We start from the raw sequence: 21,608 nt of genomic DNA on the forward strand, positions 1-21,608 counted from the left end.
AAGCCATCCATAGGGTCTTGGACAGGCTTGAGAAGTGGGCCTAAGCCCACCTCATGAAGTTCAACGAGGCCAAGTGCAACCTCCTGCACTTGGGTTGGGACAGTCCCAAGCACAAATGTAGGCTGGACAGAGAATGGCTTGAGAACAGCCTTGAGGAGAAGGACTTGGAGTGTCAGTTGATGACAAACTCAACATGAGCCAGCAATGGTCACTGGCAGCCCAGAAGGCAGCTGTGTGCTGGGCTGCATCAAAAGCAGTGTGAGCAGCAGGATGAGGAAGGGGATTCAGCCCCTCTGCTCTGCTCTGGTGAGACCCCACCTGGAGCTCTGCATCCAGTTCTGGGCCCCCCAGCACAAGGACATGAAACTGTTGCAGAGGGTCCAGAGGAGGCCATGGAGAGGAAGATGGAAGCACTTCCCCTATGGGTATGGGTTGAAGGAGTTGGGGGTGTTCAGCCTGGAGAAGGTTTCAGGGGTACCTTATAGCAACCTTCCAGTACCTGATAAGAGTCTAGAAGAAAGCTGGGCAGGGACTTTTTACAAGGGCTTGTAGTGATAGGATGAGGGACAATGGCTGTGAGCTGGAAGAGGGGAGATTTACACTGGAGATTAGGAAGAAATTCTTTACAATGAAGATGGTGAGACACTGGAACAGGCTGCCCAGGGAGGCTGTGGATGTCCCCTCCCTGGAGGTGTTCATGGCCAGGTTGAATGAGGCCTTGAGCAACCTGGTGTAGTGGGAGGTGTCCCTGCCCATGGCAGAGGGATTTAAACTAGATGATCTTTAAGGTCCCTTCCACCCCAAACCATTCAGTGGATTTATGAATCTACAAAAGTTTCTAGACTTATTTACAGCTTTTAAAGAAAAACCTCTCTACTGTATTAAACACTATGGATTTAAAATCAGCAAATATTTGCTATTTACCATAACAAAAACATCCATTGAGTAGTTCTGTGATTTCTCTCATTATTTTCCATTCATCAGAATCAGGATTACTCAAGTTCAGCTGGAAAGCTCATCAGTGTGATCTTGATAAATTTTAGATGCACTTAAACCTTGTGCCAATCAAGCTGATTAGTGCACATTTAAAACTTTTTTGAAGTTTAGTACTGACAGTGCTAAGCCCCCTCTACTTCAAGCCTCTCCTGCCTCAGTTTCTCCTATAGCATCATACCACTGATGTGGGTTTCCATTCTTACAGCCTTACTTGTAGAGATTTCAAAATCCTCCACTTACTTATTTTTGCCACTCACAGTATTTTTCCTCATTTATCCAAAGGACATTTCCATTTCCCTTCACTAGGTAGTGATCTCAGGCAGCCTGCTTTAACTAAGGTGTTCAACCTGTGATTTTCAGCTGGTGTTATCTGATGACTGTGAGCTTTCAGGTGATAAAGACCTGCCAGAGCTGCGTGGCAATGTTGGATTCCAAGGGTCTGACTGCAACACACGATTACTTATCTGTGTAAGAGAGAGCACAAGAACAAACTCAGTGCTGGGAATTAAGGATCCCACTTGGAGGCAAGTGTTACAACACTGGAGCAGAGCCCTGCTGCGCTGATATGGTTAAACAGGCCACCAAATCTCCCTGCAGTCATTTCCTTTAATTCTGCCCTTCCCCCAAGCAGATGCAGTGCATGACTCCTCTGAGGTAGTGGATGAAGTACTGGTGCAGCCACCATCATTCAGCAGAGACACAGGAAAACAAGAGCCCAGTGTCAGAGCACTTGCCAACCTGTCATGGGTGAAGTCACAAGACGAGCTCTCTACTGAACTAGAGCAGAAACAGATGTCTGAGGGATCCTGAAGCTACAGCTGGACAGCCATGAAAGGACAATTTTGCTGATTAGAGGTCTTGGCTGCACAAAGAACACTCAAACAGAATTTGAAAAGTGTAATTTTCATGGATTCCCCTCACACACACACTCCATGAATCACCTCCTTTTACTAAGTCTCAGCTTACAGGGAATAAAATCTATTTCCTTCACCAACAGTCCCAGGAGTTACCATAAGCTTACAATGCCACCTACTGACACGTAGAAACAGCAGCTGAGCTGTTGTGTCAATTCAGATCATCTCAGGCCTTCCATTTAGTAATCTCCTCTCCATTTCCTTGCATGTATCAACTGTTCTGATGGCTGAATGCAAGTCTTCAAAGTATTTGCTTTTCACCAGCTTTTCTCTTCCCAGGGTTACTTTTTCTGCTTCTGAAATAGAGTAAATTTTTTTTCAAATTTTCTAAACTCTTTTCACTCTAATTTGTCAAAGAGCAACTAATCCCTCCCAGCTAGAATGGGAGAAGTTATTTAAGCCTTCTCCTGTCCCAGGCAAGAACAGAATGTTGCTTCACAAATTCATACATAACCCTTCTGGGAAAACAAATTTAAAATGCAAAAACTTTAATGACTAGCTAATGTTTCTCATACCCTTAATAACCAATCCCTGAGTCTAGTGGTTTAAATTCAAGGTATACAAACACCTCTGCAAGAGGAAACACTGCAGTTAAAGCAGCTCTGGGCCAGGGGGAGGCAATGGGCTTGGAGACTGTGGCAGGCATTCCAGCTTTTTGCTCCATCTGCTTTGTCTACTGACAGCACACCAAAGCAGTCTTCTGCTGTGTGAAAGGTGTTTGTAAGAATTAAGCCAAGGGAACTATATCCCACTATGGGACCCTTGCATGTTAGTAAGATATAAATAACAGTAAAATAGAATTCTTTTAGGAAGCTGATGTAATATTCAGTTCATTTTGCTGGATGGAGGTCAGTCCTTCCATTCTTTATTCTGAGCAGGTCACCAGGGAGAAGTGTCCATATTTGCACGCTGCTGCGAGAATCAGGCTGGAGCAGAGCACTGTGACAAGAAGAGTCACGACACACACTAAGGAACTGTGCTGCCTGAGCCCCACTGGAACATGCAGAATTGATTCCTCATATACCTACAAAGAAAAATAAATTGATTACATGCATCACCTGAAAGGAGGTTGGAGCAAGGTGGGGGTCAGTCTCTTCCCCATAGTAACAAGTGATAGGATGAGAGGAAATGGCCTCAAATTGCCCCAGGAGAGGTTTAGGTTGGGTATTAGAAGAAACTTCTTGACTGAAAGGGTTCTCAAACATTGGAACAGGCTGCTCAGGCAGGTGTTGAATCCCTATCCCTGTAGGTGTTTCAGAGAGGCAGAGATGTGCTGAAGGACATGGTTTAGCACTAGACTGGTAGAGTTAAACAATGGTCAGACTCAATGATCTTAAAGGCCTTTTCCAACCAAAACCATTCTATGAGTCTATGATTTAACAAGCTGTTTCTTTTTGACTCTAATTTAGAGGATTAGTAACTAGATCACTATTTAGTTATCCCTTTGCTAAGGCTTCTGGATTCAGTATCAGAAACGAGATGGTGCTTCACCTTTCAATTTCTAACAAATGGAACACTGGCCACTCCTGCAGCACAAAGCTCAAAAATCTATCTGCTACTATTTTAAATCATAGTCATTGATATCCTCTGTATCTCTGTTCTTACAACAGGTGTGCCACTAAGGATCTGTCTGAAGAAGGAAGCTCTTGGGATGAGTATTTCACAGTCTCCTCCAAGGTGAAGAGCTGTTTGGTTTTTCTGTGATGCAGAAAGCTCCAAAACTTCTGCAACCCTTCCAAGTATCAAAGGTAGTTTTTGGACCACACATTACAGATCCAAGTTTCCTTGGTTTGCAACACAACATAAAGAAACTTTACCTTTAGTTAGCCAATCAGGTAACAACCAAATGGACAGAAGTGGGGTTTTTTTAAGATGTTTACCCCTCCTTTAGCTTGTTCATAGTTTCTCACTTTGCTACTCCTCTGAAGCACCTGTTTTGCAACCACCTTTCTTAATTTGACCACTGCCAATTACATCCTAGAATTCCAAGTAAACTATTAAAAAAGGTGGGGAGAGCATCCACCATAAAGGACTAGAAGAGCACAGGGACTGCTGGCATGTCAGAAGGGCAGGAGAACACCCATTAAAAGACAGTCCAGAAAGGAAGGAAGCCTCCCTAAAGAAGAATCACACAACTAATCTTTTATAGATTAGTTCCTGTGCTATTGAAGTTGCTGATCACAGAAAAAAGGCAGCAATTGTTAAAGAAGAGGCAAGAATTCCCACCACAAACAAGAACTCACAGGTTTGTGCCTTATGCTGTACCACTGACAGGGACCGTTGGTTTTGCCTGAACAGGGAGCTTCCACTTCAGCAGGCTTCCAACACTCTGCTGACAGGTCACCTATGGAAGAGAATCATGCATCAGCAGGATCCAGATGAGAAGAAGCAATATGGCCTGAAAGACTTTTCCAAATGAGGTCTTTCCTCCTCGATGGCTTGACAGAATCTACTCCCTGAAATGCAGTAGGTGAAAAAGCACTGACAGAAATATGCCAGCAACCTTCATGGTGCTAGGCAGTACTTTTCATTAATTTTGCAATTCTTTCCTTCCTGATACAGTGGGTACCCAAGAAAGCATCTCATATCTGTGCTATTTTGGCCCATCTGTCCTTAGTGGGACAAAGAATTCATCACTGGCCTGTAGACCACTCAACTTCAGCCATATAGATATAATTTCTTTTCCCACAATACAAAGGTTGTTGGTCTTCTATTGCCACATGCAAGAACCCTCCACCAATACTTCAAAAGCTTTCATATTCATACTAAATATGGTTTCTGCTCATAAGTAGTAAATGTAGCAAAAAACATTGGAAGATTTCATACTCTTTTTTTTAACTGACCAGGCAATCTTCCTTGCCCCTAAGTTCATCCCAGAAAATCATTGCTCAAATAATGTGCATGCTAAGATAAAGGAGCTGAGAATCATTAGCACATTTGACTTGGCAGCTAGCAAGAATAATTTTGTGAAAGGAAATCCAATTGAGGATTGAGCAAAAATTGAGGATTTCATTATTCATGCAACATAAAATATTCACTGTTGGTGGATATTAGTTTCTTCTTTCACAGGAGCCTGAGACTCCAACCATCAGGCATAGAGTTTTCTATATTCACCCCTTTTATATAGGCAATGCAGGAAAAAAGTTTTAGAGACCATCACAATATTTTGATTACTCTAAATATGTGACAGTGAATATCAAATATACCCTTCATGGCTTCAGCTCGAGAGAGACACTGTGGGAATGTGGTCTGAGCAGTTGACCTTTAATAAACCAGAGCCTGCCAGGACTGTGACAAGCAGGCAAAAGAGCCCAAACAGCCAGCTACATACAGTACATGGGTACAACGGTGCAGGGCAACGCCAACAAGTCTGTTGACAACTAATCTGCCTTTGGCCAGGCAGCAGTGGCATTCAGAGAGGAAGACAACATGGGCTTTATCAGGGCCACTGTCATCCTCTCATGTTCACATGACTATCAAGAGGTTCATCTCCAGAAGACAAAGAATTAGATTCCAGGCACTGGGCTCCCATGGTTATTCCTCCCTCCCCAAAAGCCCACATGACAAGAATCTCACTGTCACAGCAGCAGACCAGTACTTCTGGGCTCTTCAGAACAACCAGTGCTTCCTCGCTGTCTGCTGCAGGCCGGTGGTACCGCCCATGCACAGGCACGGCAGCTCTGAAACAGCCAGAGCACCGCGGGTCCCGTTCCATGGGCAGGAGAACAACAAGATCCGTGGCTAAGTACTCGGGAGCCTCCACATCGATGGCAGCAGGAATTAGCACTGCCTGCAAGTGGAGAAAGATCCAGGTGTGGTAGTGATCACAATCAGCATAAGAGGTGGGGGGCGAGAGAAGAATGGACGGAGTGCACGGAGTCCACTGTCTGCTGTGGTAACCTACTGCAGCATCAGAAGGGAAAACTTCTCCTCATTTTATTTTCTAACACTGAGACTGATTTTATGGCCAGGAAGATCAAGCTGGAAATTCTGTCCTTCAGCTGTTCCAAAATAACTTCTCCAAGTCCCAGGTGAAAAGTTTACACTGCAGCCATGCCTATAGCCAAACATATGAGGCATCAGCTTAATGATCACAGAATCATTTTTGGTTGGAAAAGACCTTTAAGATCATCCAGTACAACCATTCTCTAACTCTACCAAGGCTGGTGCTAAACCATGTCCCTCAGCACCATATCTCTGCCTCTTTGAAACACCTGCAGTGATGGGGATTCAACCACCTCTAGTCAGGAAGCATCCCAGCAGCAGATGCTGCCCAGAGTCTTTGCATCCCTATCTTTTAACTGAATTAAGCAGCTAAGGACATTACCTTGAATCCACAGCCTTAGCACATCTGTCTACTAAAAGTGTGAAGCAAAGACCACAAAGCAACCTTCAAAGCTGTGATGGAAACAAAGCTGTGAAGCTACTCAGACTGAACGCACAGCACACCACTTGGAGCCCACCACCACTTTTGTTGGTGTTAACCTTCTGTATTCTCAACCTGAAGTGCTTTTACCATAGCCGCTCATCTAGGGCTGAGCAGAGACACAGTAACTCCTTGGCGTGCACACTGATGTGTAGAAATATCAGCACCATAGGACACAAAATGGCCTACACAAAATGGCCTGCACTGGGTGAGGCTGATCAAGCTGAGAGGTACAATGTGATGTCACAAAGATGATGCTTTTCCAGGAAAAGGAATTAATCACCTTGGTTCAATGAACGAGGTAATGACCAGAGATCTCAACTTCCTGAGCATGCTCATCCTTATCCAAGTACCTTCCAGATGTCTTAGCTTCAGGGTTGTTACCTTTGTTAAATTCTGCTGCTGCAACGATGCCAGTTCATAGGGGTCCACGTAGATTCCTGATGGAAGATGAGTTCTAGCAGCTACAGTGCATCCTCCTGCATCCTTCCCCATTACACCAAGTTCTACCTTCAGCAGCAGGTCCCTTCAAACAAGTAACAGGAGCAAAACATTTATATGATCACTTCAAAAGATGGTACAACTCCTGCCAAGAGACACTCTCAAAAGTGCAGAGGTGAGGGGGAGGCAGCTCTCACATACCATATCAAACAAATTCAGAAAGCAGTTCCCTCTCAAGCCATGCTGCCATTCTCTGGTTAGGGTGAGGTAGTTCACCCTAACTCCACATCCATCACCAAAATGAAGTTTCACTTCACAGAATGGCAGAAGTTGGAAAGGACCTCCGGAGATTAAGTCAACCCCCACTGCCAGAGCAGAATCACCAGAGCATCAATCACACAGGAACATGTCCAGGTGGGTTTGGAATGCCTCAGAGGAGACTCCACAGCTTCTCTGGGCAGCCTGGTCCAGGGCTCTGCCACCCTTAAAGTCAATTTTTTCCTTATGTTTACATGAAACCTCCTGGATTCCAGTTGTGTCCATTGTCCCTTGTCCTGTCACTGGACACCACTGATTCTTGCCCTTTAGTTATTGATTTGCATGAATGAGATCCACCCTCAGGCTGCTCTTCTCCAGGCTAAACAGCCCCAGCTCTCTCAGCCTTTCCTTAAAAGGTAGATATTCCAGTCCCCTCATCATCTCAGTGGCTCTCTGTGGACTCTCTCCAGTAGGACCTTGAACTGGGGAGCCCAGAACTGGATGCAGTACTCCAGATGAGGCCTCACCTAAGGCAGAGTAGAAGGGGATGAGAACCACTCTTGACCTGCTGACCACACTCTTCATGTATCACAGGATGCCACTGGCCTTGGCTGTGAGGGCACATTACTGGCTCCTGGTCAGCCTGTTCACCACCAGGACTCCTAGGTCCTTTTTCCCAGAGCTGCTCTCCACCAGGTCAGCCCTGAACCTGTACTGATCCATGGGGTTGTTCCTCTGCAGGTGCAGGACTCTACACTTGCCCTGTCTGGATTTCATTAGGTTCTCCCTGTCCAGCTCTCCAGCCTGTCCAGGTCATGCTGGATGGCAGCACAGCCATTGGTAGTTCTAAGAAGATGAGTTCTTTGTTAGCTTCTCAGAACTACCAATGGCCTCCAGACAGATCTTTGAAAGAGGTCTCCTGTTCTTCCTCCACTAGAGCTGGTAATCATTACTTACTTCATCATGCTAATACATCCCTAGTGTTCAGCTATGCCTATGGATCACAGCTCAAGGAGCTGATACAATTGTGCATAAGAAGAGAACCTCCTTCGTGCACAACATTTCCCAGCACGTTATTCTGATGCAGCACCAGGGAGACAACTTACCTATGAAACCCCTCTTTCAGCAGCTCCTGTGTGACTGTGACATCCTGACAAGCAGCCTGCACATCTAAGACAGCATGGACAGAAGCAGTAATGGTGGTTATGGCACAGTACACAGAATTGTCACACACGCAGACAGCTTTAACAAGTGAAGCTGTACAATCTATGACACATTCTCTGCAAAGCCTCAGACAGCAGAAGAAAAACAATGTTTCACTGTCATCAACAGCTGGATTCATAAGAATCCAGAGCCCAGCCCTCCAAGCCAGCAGGCAAATGCAGCTCCACACATGTGTAAACAGATACTTTCAAAATGAAAGCCCAGACAAGATGCTCCCACCCATTTGATGTCAGTACAGCAGAACCCAGGTGCTCAGGCTCAGATCAAGCAGCAGTGGCAAGTGGGGCAAGGCACAGTACAGCCTACTGCAGAGGCAGGGACCTTGCCAAGTCACTTGCCCCACACTGATGTTCACCACTGTCTTTAATCACCTGGCACTGCCTGAAACCACAACTTAAAATCACAGATTTGTTTTGGTTAGAAAAGACCTTCTGTATCATTGAATCCACCCATTCTCTAACTCTACCAAATCTGCTCCTAAATCATATCCATCAGCACATATTTGTGTCCTTTTAACACCTCCAGGGAGAGAGATTGAACACATCCATAGGCAGCCTGTTCCAGAGTTTGAGAACCATTTCAGAGAAGTTCCTTCTAACGCCCAACTTAAACCTACCCTGCAGCAACTTGAGGCCATTTCCTCTCATCCTATCACTTGTTATTAGGGAGAAGAGACTGACTCCACCTCACTCCAACCTCCTTTCAAGGAACTGAAAGCAAGAAGGTCTCCCCTCAACCACTTCAATTTTCTTCTTGGAGTGAGGGCCCAGTACTGAACCCAATACTCAAGGTGTGGCTGAGTACAAGGTGACAATCACTGCGCTGGTCCTGCTGGCCACACTAGTACTGATCCAGGTCAGGATGCTGGTGACCCTCTTGGCCACCTGGGCACACACTGGCCTATGTTCAGCCACTGCTGACCAACGCTCACAGGTCTTTCTCTGCCAGACAGTTTCCAGCCACTCTGCCCCACGCCTGCAGCGTTCATGGGGTTGCTGATCAGGCCGAGCTGAAGGGCGCTCACCATCCCCACACAGCCCCGGGGCCGCCCAGCTCGGGACAGCGAGAAGCGCAGGGAGCCGGCCGCCAGCCTGGCTTCGCCCTGCCCCTCCGCCAGGCCGAAAGGACAGGCTCCGCGGACAGGCCGGGACGGCACTTACGGAGAGCGCAGAAGAATGCGGCCAGCCCAGCGCGGAGCAGCGCCCTGGCCCTCCACGGCCGTGACCCGCCCGCCATGGCGGGCCCACTGCCCAGGGCCTCACGGCCGGCCCGGGCGACGGCCGGCCCGGGCGACTGCCGGTCCGCCTGACCCCCCTGGGCGCTGTCCGCCCCTCGCTCCGTGACGCCGTTCGGACTCGCCGCTAAACGCTGCTCCGGTGCTTCAGCCTCGCCACTGCCCTCACCCGGGGTGAAGGTCCGCGGCGGCAGGAGCCGGTCAGCAGCCGCCGCGTCCCGCAGGCACTGGCGAGGGCAGCCCGAGTGGGGGCCTGCGGCTGTCGCCACGGTAACCACCGCGGGGAGTCCCGGGGAACGTTGCCGGGCTGGGCTGCGCTTCTCGTTCCGGCTCTGGGGGACGCCCGTGCTGCCGCCCGAGAAGCGCTCTTCTACCCGGTGCCGCAGCACATGAGGTGAGCTGAGGGAAGGGGCGAGAGGCGGGAAGCGGGAAGGACAAACCGATCCTGCTCGGCTTCTCTTCTCTCAACATTTAGACCGAGGGTTTGTTCGTCGGCTGGAAGCAACCGATGGAACAGAGGCTTTTTAACGGCAAAAGTGGTTCTGCTACGGCACAGAAGCTGGCAGGGAAAAACCCAGCTGTGTTTCGTGGAATCGTTTCAGCTGGGAGAGACCTTCCAGATCATCAAGGCCAACCATTACCTAATTCTACCATATCTGGTGCTGAACCAAGCTCCTCAGCACCACATCTCTGGCTCTTTGAAAACCCTCTAGGGATGGGGATTCAACCACCTCGCTAGGCAGCCTGTCCCACTGTTTGAGAACTCTCATCAATGAAGAAGTTTCTTCTTATGTCCAACCCAAATCTCCCCTGGTGCAACTTGAGGCCATTTCGTCTCATCCAGTCCTTATTACTAGGCAGGAGAGATCAACACCCACCTCACTCCAACCTGCAGGGATATGCTCAGCTTCTTCTGGAACTGGGAAGACTTACACCCTGGCTCTGTGTTTTTGCTGAACTTGAGTGACTCCAACCCTGCAAAAAAAGCAGCATTCAGATACCACTCACACTTTCCCCCTTTGTTCTTTTCCTGTTTTTCAGTGAGTTTTGATGTTGCTGGGGACACCTCTGACAAACCTGACCACACTTCACTCTGCAGCAAGAACTGTGATGACTTACACTGCACAGAAGTGTGGCATCTGCTTTCAGCCTCCTTCCATTGTCCTGATCTACAAAGAAGACAGCAAGGATAAGACTCGCCAGCGCATCATGCCTGTCAGAAATTTCTCCAAGTTCTCAGGTGGGATGTGTTAACTGTAGCATGCCCCAAATCCCTGATCCAGGCCAGGTTGCTGGTTAATATTCAGTCAGCTGTTGATCAACACACTCGGGTGTTTCTCTGCCAGACAGTTTCCAGCCACTCTGCCCCAAGCCTGGACTGTTCATGGGGTGGTTGTGACCCAAGTGTAGGACCCAACACTTGGCCTTGTTGAATCTCATCCCACTGGCCTTGGCCCATCGATCCAGCCTCTGGCGAGGTCCCTCTGCAGAGCCTTTCTGCTCTGCAGCAGACCAACACTCCCACCCAGTTTAGTGTCATCTGCAAACTTACTGATGGTGCCTCAATCCACTCATCCAAATTACTAGTAAAGACATTAAAGAGAACTGACTGAGCCCTAAGGAACACCATTTGTGACTGGTCACCAACTGGATTACCTCACCACTCTTTGGGCCTGGCCATCCAGCCATTTTTTTACCCAGTGAAGTGTTCACCCATCCAAGCTGTGGGCAGACAGCTTCTCCAGGAGAATGCTGTGGCAGACAGTGTCAACTGCTTTACTAAAGTCCAGATAGACACATCCTCAGCCTTCCCCTTACTCACTCAGCAGAGAATTTTTAGTAACTGCTGGGTAGCCAACATGCAGGGAATGCAAAGAGGCATTGTTTTAGGGTAACACTCTCTCCCCTGAGGAGCCCAAGGCTACATCTTAACCTGAGTGGTGGCTCTGCTGAGTCTGGGAGTCTTGGTTGTGATAGTTTAGGAGAAAAGGATGTGTTCATGGGAAGAGATTTGCTTGCAGCTGTAAGTCTTCACGGTAGCTTCCTCTTTAGACTGCAGCATGGCTGCTGAGCAGCTGAAGAATAACCCTCGGCACAAGGCTTACCTGGAAGGAGTCTCACTGCGTCAGCTACGGAAGCTGCACAGTTTGCTGAAGGGCCACTTGGGAGGGGAGAGCCTGGCTGAGAGCTTGGAAAAGTTTCGGCAGGAAGAGACCATTGACCCAGAAGAGGACATGAACAAACTAGATGACAAGGAACTAGCCAAACGGAAGAGCATCATGGATGAGCTCTTTGAAAAGAACAGGAAGAAGAAGGATGACCCAGAGTTCATCTATGACATTGAAGTTGATTTTCCGCAGGATGAGCAGCTGGAGTCTTGTGGCTGGGACATAGAGTCAGGTGAAGAAATCTGACTCTGGACAAAGACAGGCAGTTCAGAGACAGATCTGACAGGCCTGACAGAATGATGTCAGCACATGTATCCCACCACCATGTCCTCAGCTTATACCATTGATACACTTTGCATTGGCTATGGAGAACCCAAGGCCTCAGGAGCTGCAGCAATTGCAGGTTTAAGTAAACTTTATTTAAGAAGCCAGACTTCCTGAAATGGAACTTGGGCAGCTGAACTTACTGATGGTTTTAGTCTTTTCCTGTGTATGAGTGCCTAAAATAATTTTCAATTATTTAATCTTTCACAGAATCACAGAATGGTGGAGGTTGGAAGGGACCTCCAGAGATCATCTAGTCCAACCGCCTTGCTAAAGCAGGGTCACCCAGAGCAGGTTGCCCAGGATTACAATGTCCAAGTAGGTTTAGAATATCTCCAGAGAGGGAAACTCCACAATCTCTCTGGGCAGCCTGCTCTAGGGCTGTAGCACTCTCCCAGCAAGGAAACTTTTCCTTATCTTCAAGTGAAACCTCCTGGGTTCCAGTTTGTGCCTGCTGCCATTTGTCCTATCACTGGGCACCACTAGGAAGAGTCTGGCCCCATCCTCTTGACCCCCACCCTTTAAATACTGATAAGCATTGATCAGATCTCAGTCTGCCCTTCTCCAGGCTAAAGAGCCCCAGGCCTCTCAGCCTTTCTTCCTCACAGAGATGTTCCAGTCCCCTCAGCATCTTTGTAACCTCCATTGGACCCTCTCCAGTAGTCCCCTGTCTCTCTGGAACTGGGGAGCCCGGAACTTGACACAGGACTCCAGGTGTGGCCTCACCAGGGCAGAGTAGAGGGGGAGGAGAACCTACTGGACACACTTCTTAATGCATCTCGGGATACTGTTGACCTTCTTGGCCATGAGGGCACCATTTTACCTTTCAGTCAGCTTTGGCTGACAGCCTCACCAGCTTGCCTGGCCCTGATTTTTGCTCCTTGTTGACTGAACATGAAGTGGTCAATGTTCATATCTTGGAAGCAATGGTCAAACTTCATTGGGTGAGGATGGTGTTTGTCATTACTTGCTGGCGTGTTAAATACTTACTGCTATCTCTGGATAGATCAGCCTGGCACCCTCACATTTCCTGAGTGGTTCTTCAATCTCCAGCTTCATCTTACACAAGTATAAATCCTCATATTTCAGAAATGGAATATACAGACAATAAATCAGTCTTGAAGGTGCTTTTGAAAATCCACTGATTTCAAGCTGCTGAAGTGAGGTGGTTTGTTTGCTGATACTACAAGGTGATGCCTTCTCAGTAAGTGCTCAGCTCTGGAAAACTCTGCTTCAGCTGTCTGAATGTTTCAGACAGCAGTGTGGTATAAGGTCACAAAGGCTGGCAGCTGCTTTAGAACAAAGCCTTTACCCCTGCTGCCTCACCAGGCTCCAGTTCCCAGTTCACTTTAAATCATGGAAAGGGAGAACCACAGCCAAAGGACCTCCCTGTAACGTTTTAAAGGTCACTGAGAATTTCATCTCTACAAACAAATGCTTTACTTACCCCATTGAAGTTTTTAATCCCACTTTTTACCTCAGCTGCTTTGTACTAGCCAAATCCTGCTCTCTTGTAAGAACTGAAGGACTAAGATTAGGATTCTCTAGAAATTATCCAGCTCCAAAAGATTCCCAGATTTTAGCCTACTGAACCTGGGTGGCTGGGAGGGTTGTGACTGGGATGGGCCTTCCTCCTGAGTTGAGTGGCTTCAACAGACTGATGCTTGAGGTAACTAAGAGGAGTTGCAAATTGCCTCCAAGACTAGTTTAGTCCCTGACTTCCATCTGGCAACCATAAACTAATTAAAATGTGTCCATTTTATCAATAAGACATGATGCCAGAGCACAGAAGCTGGGGTTTGGAAGAGCTCTCCTCCTACACACTGAAATTAGAGTCAGCTCTGTGAAAAGTCTGAAATGAGTGGCAGTTAAACCACTGGATGTTGGCATTGCTGGAGAAGATGAGTGAGCTTATGTTTGTCCAGGGGAGTCTCCAGCTCAGAAGAGGAATGGAAGCCACCACAAAGCCAATGCCTCACTTGCCAAAAATTAAAAAAAAAAGTAGCTCCTGATTCAGCTGGCCCAGGAACGTGAGGGGGGGTGTAGATCAGCATCCTGGAGAAGAGAAGGCTACAAGGGAGACCTTACAGCTACATTTCAATATCTGAAGGGACCTACAGGAAGGCTGGGGAGGGATTGTTTAGAAGGGCTTGTGGTGATAGGATGAGGGGCAATGGTTTGAAACTGGAGCAGGGTAGGTTTAGGTTGGATTTAGGAAGAAGTTCTTCACAATGAGAATGGTAAAATACTGGAACAGGTTGCTCAGGGATGTGATGGAGGCCCCATCTGTGGAAACATTCAAGGTCAGATTTGATGTGGCCCCCCGAGCAACCTGATCTAGGTGGAGGTGTCCCTGCTGACTGCAGGGGTGTTGGACAAGATGACCTTTGAGAGTCCCTTCCAATCCAATGTAATCTGTGAATCTGCAGCACACGCTCTGCTCTATTTCCCACCCAAAGAGGCAACATAGCAGCACATAAAAACCTCCCACTTGGCTGTGTGGGAGCCCATGGAGACCTCTCCTCCACACTCAGTCTGCCCTAGGGTCAGGCTAACCTGTAGCCAGCTTTGTCCTGGCAGAGCTCAGAGTATGTAGCCTGCACACCCCCTCCCTGGGCATGGCTGTCCTCACCAGATGAGGTCTACATGAGGTCTAACAAGTGCTGAGTTGGTGAGTGTAATCTCTCTGTATTGTGAGGTTTCTGCTGGCTCATTCCTCCAGTCCACCCCAGTCCTTCATGAATGCAAGAGCATTGTGGGACATGGTATTGAAAGCCTTGCTTTGAAGTTGAGATAAATGGAACCCACTGCTCTTCCCTTGCCTACAAACCCATCCATCTAATCATGAGAGACAAGGAGGTTGGTCAGGCATGACTTACCCTTTGTTAATGAATGATCACTGCTCCCAGCTACCCTCTTCTTCTAGAAATATACTTCAAGAAAGCATATTCCATGATCTCCCCAACACAAGGGCTTGGAAAAACCTGTTGCTCCCCAGGATATCCTTTTGGACATTGAGTGTGACATTTGCCTTTCTACAGTCATTGAAGACCTCCTCTGATGACCATGACCTTGCAAAGATGATGAACAGCAGCTTTGTAAGAACATCAGTCCCTCTAAGTGGGAGCTCATCTTGCTGCCCTAACATCCCAGCTCCAGGAGTGCTGCCTGTCCCCTCATGGGCTCAGTATGAGCACAAACTGCCACTTCTGATCCATGCCCCAGGCAGTGTCAGGTGCCTGGGTCACTGCCTATGTGTGCACCCACAGCTGCACCCAACACCCCTGCCAAAAGGAGAAGTGATGGCTGTGCCAGTGGAGGAAGCTCACACATCCACCCCCTGAGGCTGGACCCAGCACCCACAGCGAGAGCAAAGGGCCCCAGGGAGAAGGGTGCTCACAGGGGCACCTGCTCGCCCTGCCAGCAGGGAGACACTGAAACGTGGCTGTGGTACCCAGTGCCAGTGCAGACCCTCTGGAGGACATCACGGGCACATGTTTATAGAATCACGGATTTGTTTTGGTTGGAAAAGCCCTCTAAGATCATTGAGTCCAACCATCACCCCAACATCACCATGGCCATTAAACCATGTCCCAAAGTGCCACATCCACATGTTTCTTGAACTCCTCCAGGGACTGTGACTCCACCACCTCCCTGAGCAGCCTCTTCCAATGCCTGGCCACTTTTTCAGGAAAGAAATTTTTCCTAATCTCCAACCTCCCCTGGCACAATTTCAGGCCATTTCCTCTTGTTCCATCACCTGATACTAGGGAGAATAGACCAACCACCACCTCACTGCAACCTTCTTTCAGGTAGTTGTAGAGAGCAATGAGGTTTCCCCTCAGCCTCCTTTTCTAACGCTAACCCAGACTAAACAACCCCAGTTCCCTCAACTGCTCCTCACCAGACCTGTTCTCCAGACCCTTCACCAGCTTCATTGTCCTCCTCTGGACATGCTCCAGCACCTCAGTAGGTAACTTGCTGTCCCTCTGGCATGCCACTTTTGGACAAAAGAATGGCTAAGACAAGCTGAGGGATTCCTCAGCTGGGACCTGATCTGGTTTTGGCTACTTCAGTCTAAAACAGGGCTAGAAAACAGCTGAGACAGATTTGGCAGTAGGGTTTCCAGAGCCGTGCCTGCACTTGGGGCCAGTGGTGCTGCTGGCTGCTCCAGTGTGGTCTGACTGGGCCTTGCCTGCAATCACCATGCAAGGCTCACCCATGGCCCCACACCTGTGCTGAGGAGGATGCTGCCCTGCTGCCAGCCTGGGCTCCCACTGCACCTGCCCCAGCATCACTGCTGGCCCCACACCAGCTTGAGTATCTCCCACCACCACCTCCCAGTACAAGTCCAGTGTGGAGCAGCACTGGGGCTGGCTGTGGGAGCCTGAGCCTGCAGCACATCCTGCATTGCCCCACTGAGCTCATCTGAGTCTAGGGAAGGACAAGCTTCTGGTGTGCCCACACTGGCACCACCGCCTGCTTCTCTGCTCCTTGTGTTCCCATTAAACTCAGAGACATTTAGCTGGAAAAATTCCAGCAGTGCCACAGCTTCTGGTGTGCCCACACTGGCACCACCGCCTGCTTCTCTGCACCTTGTGTTCCCATTAAACTCAGAGACATTTAGCTGGAAAAATTCCAGCAGTGCCACAGGAACAAACCTGCTGCAGTTCTCAGCACAGCTTCTGAGTTAGCACAAACCACCACCACTTCTCACTTCCACCCAAGGGAACAGTCCAAGAAACAAAATAACACTTCCCCAGGTAGCGTGCAGCGGGTACCAGAGAGCCCATGTGTGCTGCGACCGGGGCTGGGTGGAGGAAACCCCCCCAGGCTGCTGCAGCCCACAGCCAGCAAGAGTGGTGCTTGCTCGAGAAGGAGGAAGCCTTTCTCTTGTTTAACCTCCTTCACATCTGCTTCATCCAGCAGGTGCTGGAGAAAATGAAACCAATGATAAAATATTCATAAAATGAGAATGGTTTTCTTGGGAAAAGACCTCTAAGATCATTGAGTCCAATCATTCTCTAACTCTACCAAGTCTGCTGCTAAACCATGTCCCTGGGCACCACATCTCTGCCTCTTTTGAACACCTCCAGGGACAGGGATTCAAACACCTCCCTGGGGAGCCTGTTCCAGTGTTTAAGAACCCTTTCAGGGAAGAAGTTTCTTCTAATAATCCAATCTAAACCTTTCCTGATGCAGCTTGAGGCCTTTTCCTCTCATCCTATCACTTTTTACTAGGGAGGAGAGACCAACACTCACCTCACTCCAATCTCCATTAAGGTACTTGTAGAAAGCCAGAAGGTCTCCCCTCAACTTCCTCTTCTCCAGACCAAATAAACCCAGGTCCCTCAGCTGCTCCTCACCAGACCTGTTCTCCAGACCCTTCACCAGCTTCGCTGCCTTTCTCTGGACACACTCCAGTACTTCAATGTCCTTCCTGGAGTGAGGGCCAAAACTAAACCCAGTATTCAAGCTTTGACCACATCAGTGCTGAGTCCATGGGGACAATCACTGCCCTGGTCCTGCTGGCCACACTATTGCTCATTCAGACCAGGATGCTGGTGGCATTCTTGGCCACCTGGGCACACACTGGCTCATGTTCACCTGCTGTCAATCAACACACTCAGGTCTTTGTCTGCTGGGCAGCTCCCAGCCACTCACTCTGTCCAGCACCAGTAACATAATTTATTCTCTGCCTTTCTATCACTACTTTATATCATTGCAGCCTGTGCTGTTTATGATGGGCTTTTCTAACTGGGCTCATGACTTAACCACGCAGCAGAACCCCAAAACATCTCTTTCAGCCCCTCTGACAGTGCTGTCATCCCAGCACACGTACAGAGATGCATGCCCAGGTCTGTCTGTGAGTTTGCTGGTGCCAGCAGTTGCAGTGTGGGGAAGCTGTGGCCATAGAGACCCTTCCCTGCAGTGCCTGGGTGATGCTTGCTCCAGGCCAGGGCAATTCGTGGGGGTTCACTGGAGGCCTAGAGGACATTCTGCAGAGGGGAGTTGGCTGCAGAGGTAAATAAATAAAAGGAACTGCCTGAAGCAGGGGGAAACAGTGCTGGGGGAACTGTCCATTCTTCTTTGGCCAAGAGGCGTTTGGTGGTGTGTCAACTCAGCTCTTGCCAACATCAGCTGAAGGTTTCTACTGAAGATGTCCCTTGAGGATGCCCAGCACAGCCCCAGGTTCCACCACCAGACACAGTCCCACACTGTTTGGATACCTTTAGGGTATCCATATCAGGAATGGCAGCCCAACCATCACCCTATGGTCCTCCATCCCTCAAGTCACCATCTCACCCACCCCAGAGGGCTGTAATCCTGACAGCCCACTGCCATTCACCATTCTTGAGCCCTTCCTCCTCCTCAGTAGGGGCTGGACATCCCACACCGGCTTTTCACCATTTTCAGCAGCTTTTGCTTGAAGGTGAGGAAGACTACAGCGAAGGCCACCAGGAGAGTCAGGCAGGTGGGCAGAGCCAGCACCAGGTAGAGGAGAGCCTGGTTGGCCATCTGCCAGCGGCAGCTCTGCACGATGGGCTCAGGCAGCATCCCGGGGCTCCATGTGCGGGAGGCGTGGCTGCAGGTCACCTCCTGCCCATCAGGGACCTGCAGCCCCTGGACCTGCTGCAAGGAGTCCCACCAGCCCAGCGTGCAGCAGTTGTAGGGGTTTCGGCTGAGGTAGACCTCCTGCAGGCTCTTTCCCAGTGGTGTCTGTACCACCCCTGCTGGGAGAGCTGGGAGGCTGTTGTCCCGCAGGTCCAGGCTCTGCAGTTTCAAGCCACCCAGTGAGGTGGGGAATACAGTCAAGGAGTTCCCTGAAAGGTCCAAGCACACAAGGCTGCTTAAGGCAGAGAAGTCCATCACGGTGGAGGAGAGGCTGGTGTTCCTCAGAGACAACACCTGCAGTGTCAGAGCAATGTCCTGCAGCCACCTCGGGTCCCCAGACAGCGCCTGATGGTTGTTGGAGAGGTCCAAATGCATCAGCGATGTCCCCTGGAAGGGTTGTCCCCCCAGTGCCTGCAGACCACAGCTGGCCAAGGAGAGATGAGTCAAAGTCTCAACACCTCTGATGTCCACACAGGGGGGACTCTCCACCTTGCTCATAACAGCTGGTTGGGGACAGAGGTCAACCTGGTTGTGGCTAAGGTCCACGGTAGTGATCTTCCTGGTGTAGGTGAAAACCGCAGGAGGAAGTACTCGCAGCCTGTTGGCACTGAGATTGAAGAGCTGCAGGTTGGGCAGCATGTTCTTGGCACCCACCTCCACCCCGAGCTCCACCAGACGGTTCTGGCTAAGGTCCAGCTCCATCAACATGGCTAAAGGGTTCCCCTCCAACAGGTGAAATGTCTCCAGGCAGTTCTGGTTCAGCTTCAGGTGAGTCAGGGAGGGCATCTGGGCCAGGAAGTCCTCTGGCAGGTACCAGACCTGGTTTTGGCTCATGTCCAGGAGGCGCAGGGAGGAAAGGTTGCTGTGGCAGACCTCATCCCAGAGGCTGACTGTTGTCACATTGGTGGAGTTGCCATCAATGAGCAAGAACTGCACTGTGACATCTGCCAGGGATGTGCCATTGGGGAGGCGCTGGTAGAAGCTCATCTTATTGTTCTTCAGCAGCAAGGAGTGCAGCTTGCTCTGCCGCGGCAGCAGAGGGAAGAAGAGGAGGTGGTTGTGGGACAGGTCCAGCACCTCCAGCTCAAAGAGGTCATCACTTTCCAGAGCCAGAAACCACTCAATGACATTGTTGCTGACATTGAGCACCCTGAGCTGGGTCAGGCCAAACTCCACTATGCAGGGGAGGTAGTTGTAAGCTAAGTTGAGCTTTTGCAGCCTCTGCAGCCCTTCAAAAGCTTGGTCAATCTCAAAGATGTAGTTCTTCTCCAGGTTCAGCTCCAAGAGCTGTGTCAGGTTTACAAAGACAGATGAGTCCAGCCTCATGATGATGTTCCTAGCCACGGACAAGGACTCCAAGGAGGACAGGTTCCTGATCAAAGCCGATACCATATCCTCAGTGAGGCGATTTCCAGCTAGATTCAGTGTCTTCAGGGCCGGCAGAGCTGAAAGAGCAGCTGCTGTCAGCGAGTAGTTGGTGAAGAGGAGGTTGTCTGCCAAGGAGAGCACATGGAGGCCTTGGCTGCTGAGGAAGGCACCAGGCTCAATGAGCTCCAGTTGGTTCTTGGGTAGGCTGAGATGCCGCAGTCGGTAGTATGAGAGCAGGGAGGCATTGCCCAGAACCTGGATAGTGTTGTCATCAAGCAACAGCTCCTTGGTATCATGAAGGTTTCCTGGGACAGAGCTCAGCCATCTCCCAGTGCAGTCTGCAATGCCCTGCACCTAAAGCAAGATGTGCATAAGTGATGCTGCTCTGAGAGGCAGGAGGAAAATGAGGATGGAGAAGGTTGGGGAGCAAAGCGAGGATGGAGAAGGCAGCTCTGTGGTTAAAGCCTCAGCACCCAGTCCATGCCTTAAGCTAAGACAGTAGCTGGGAGGTGGAAGATCTGGAGATGCTGAGGCACCTGGACTTCGCAGGGCAGGACCAAGCAGTCAGAAGGGTGAGTGTTTGCAAGAGAGGACTTACGATCGTGCAGCCACCAGAAGATGTTGCCCAGGCTGTGATCACCCTGCATCCCCATCCTGCTACCAGGAGGACCAGAAGCAGGGAGAGACTAGGGAGCGGGGCCTCCATCTCAGTGATGGCACTCCTGCAGAGATGGAGACAGAGGTGTGAAGGTCAGAAGCTGCAGACTGCTTGTCTGAAAGGCCCAAGTTCTCCTAGGGAGCCCATCATAGCAGCAGTCATCCTTGTGCATAACCAGCTTCCTTCCCACAGCTGCTGCCTGCAGGCAAGTGCACAGCTCCCACTGTTTCCCTCAGGAGCACCCAGAAAAGACAGGCTGCCAACATACCATAGAATCATAGAGTTCTTTTGATTGGAAAAGATCTCTAAGGTCATCAAGTCCAGCTATCAACCCAACACCACCATGGCCACTAAACCATGTCCACAAGTGCCATGTCCACACATTTCTTGAATACCTCCAGGAATGGTGACTCCATGACCTCCCTGGGCAGCCCCTTTCAGTGAATAAATCTTCTAGTATCCAACCTGGGCCTCCACAAGCTACTTATGGAGAACTAGCGAAGAGCTCTGGCACTGAGCCCACACAAACCCCAGCAGGAGCCCTCATGAGGGACTACCAAGGAGAGCTTGGAGGGCAGGAGGAGGAGAGGAGGCAGCCAGGTCCCCACATGGGGCAGCACACACAGGAAAGACACCACCCTTGCTGCACAGCTGCTCACAAACACCACTGAACTGCAACCCCCAAGCGGAGGCTTCCTCCCACCCATTCCCACCAAGGCTCATGTCCTCCCTCTCTGGCACCAAATGCTCTCCCAAGGGACACCAACCCAGCCACCACCAAGTGGCCCTCCAGCACCCATCCCTGTTCCCAGGGAAGCAGAGGCTCTCCAGTGCAAGGTGCCACTTCACTGACTCATTGGGACTGGAGCTGACAGTATTTGCATCTGGAGGAAAGCTGAAGCTCAGGCAAATGAGCCGTGAGGGCTCAGCGAACAGTGTGATCAGAAATGCCAGTGCTTGAAGAAGCAATGGGGGTTATGTT

General features: G+C 49.7%; 3 protein-coding genes across 3 annotated transcripts; 1 reads left to right on the forward strand and 2 right to left on the reverse strand.

The window, feature by feature from the left end:
* Nucleotides 1–2,415: 2,415 nt before the first annotated feature.
* On the reverse strand, nt 2,416–10,147 carry PIGX (phosphatidylinositol glycan anchor biosynthesis class X). Its single transcript, XM_054385731.1, has 8 exons — nt 10,135–10,147; nt 9,934–9,988; nt 9,420–9,892; nt 8,142–8,205; nt 6,721–6,862; nt 5,487–5,700; nt 4,154–4,254; nt 2,416–2,934 (listed from the first exon to the last, which is right to left on the reverse strand). The coding sequence occupies exons 1-8, from the start codon at nt 10,145–10,147 to the stop codon at nt 2,776–2,778; spliced, it is 1,221 nt and encodes a 406-aa protein (XP_054241706.1). The 3' UTR covers nt 2,416–2,775.
* A 456-nt stretch (nt 10,148–10,603) lies between these two features.
* On the forward strand, nt 10,604–11,907 carry CEP19 (centrosomal protein 19). Its single transcript, XM_054386235.1, has 2 exons — nt 10,604–10,733; nt 11,546–11,907. The coding sequence occupies exons 1-2, from the start codon at nt 10,604–10,606 to the stop codon at nt 11,905–11,907; spliced, it is 492 nt and encodes a 163-aa protein (XP_054242210.1).
* Nucleotides 11,908–18,357: 6,450 nt separating this feature from the next.
* Nucleotides 18,358–20,674, reverse strand: NRROS (negative regulator of reactive oxygen species). The gene is made up of 2 exons (XM_054386229.1): nt 20,567–20,674; nt 18,358–20,322 (listed from the first exon to the last, which is right to left on the reverse strand). The coding sequence occupies exons 1-2, from the start codon at nt 20,672–20,674 to the stop codon at nt 18,358–18,360; spliced, it is 2,073 nt and encodes a 690-aa protein (XP_054242204.1).
* Between the last annotated feature and the right edge of the window lie 934 nt (nt 20,675–21,608).

The sequence above is a fragment of the Indicator indicator genome, chromosome 13 (genome assembly GCF_027791375.1).
Source record: "Indicator indicator isolate 239-I01 chromosome 13, UM_Iind_1.1, whole genome shotgun sequence".
Taxonomy (NCBI): domain Eukaryota; kingdom Metazoa; phylum Chordata; class Aves; order Piciformes; family Indicatoridae; genus Indicator; species Indicator indicator.

Coding starts and splice junctions, on each gene's coding strand:
- PIGX (XM_054385731.1), bottom strand. Junction 9,893..9,933: donor AGAGAAGCCGAGCAGGATCG/GTTTGTCCTTCC, acceptor CCCTTCCCTCAG/CTCACCTCATGTGCTGCGGC. Junction 6,863..8,141: donor CTGAAAGAGGGGTTTCATAG/GTAAGTTGTCTC, acceptor ACTTGTTTGAAG/GGACCTGCTGCTGAAGGTAG.
- CEP19 (XM_054386235.1), top strand. CDS start 10,604: ATGACTTACACTGCACAGAAGTGTGGCATCTGCTTTCAGCCTCCTTCC. Junction 10,734..11,545: donor AAATTTCTCCAAGTTCTCAG/GTGGGATGTGTT, acceptor CTTCCTCTTTAG/ACTGCAGCATGGCTGCTGAG.
- NRROS (XM_054386229.1), bottom strand. CDS start 20,674: ATGGAGGCCCCGCTCCCTAGTCTCTCCCTGCTTCTGGTCCTCCTGGTA. Junction 20,323..20,566: donor CTTCTGGTGGCTGCACGATC/GTAAGTCCTCTC, acceptor ATCTTGCTTTAG/GTGCAGGGCATTGCAGACTG.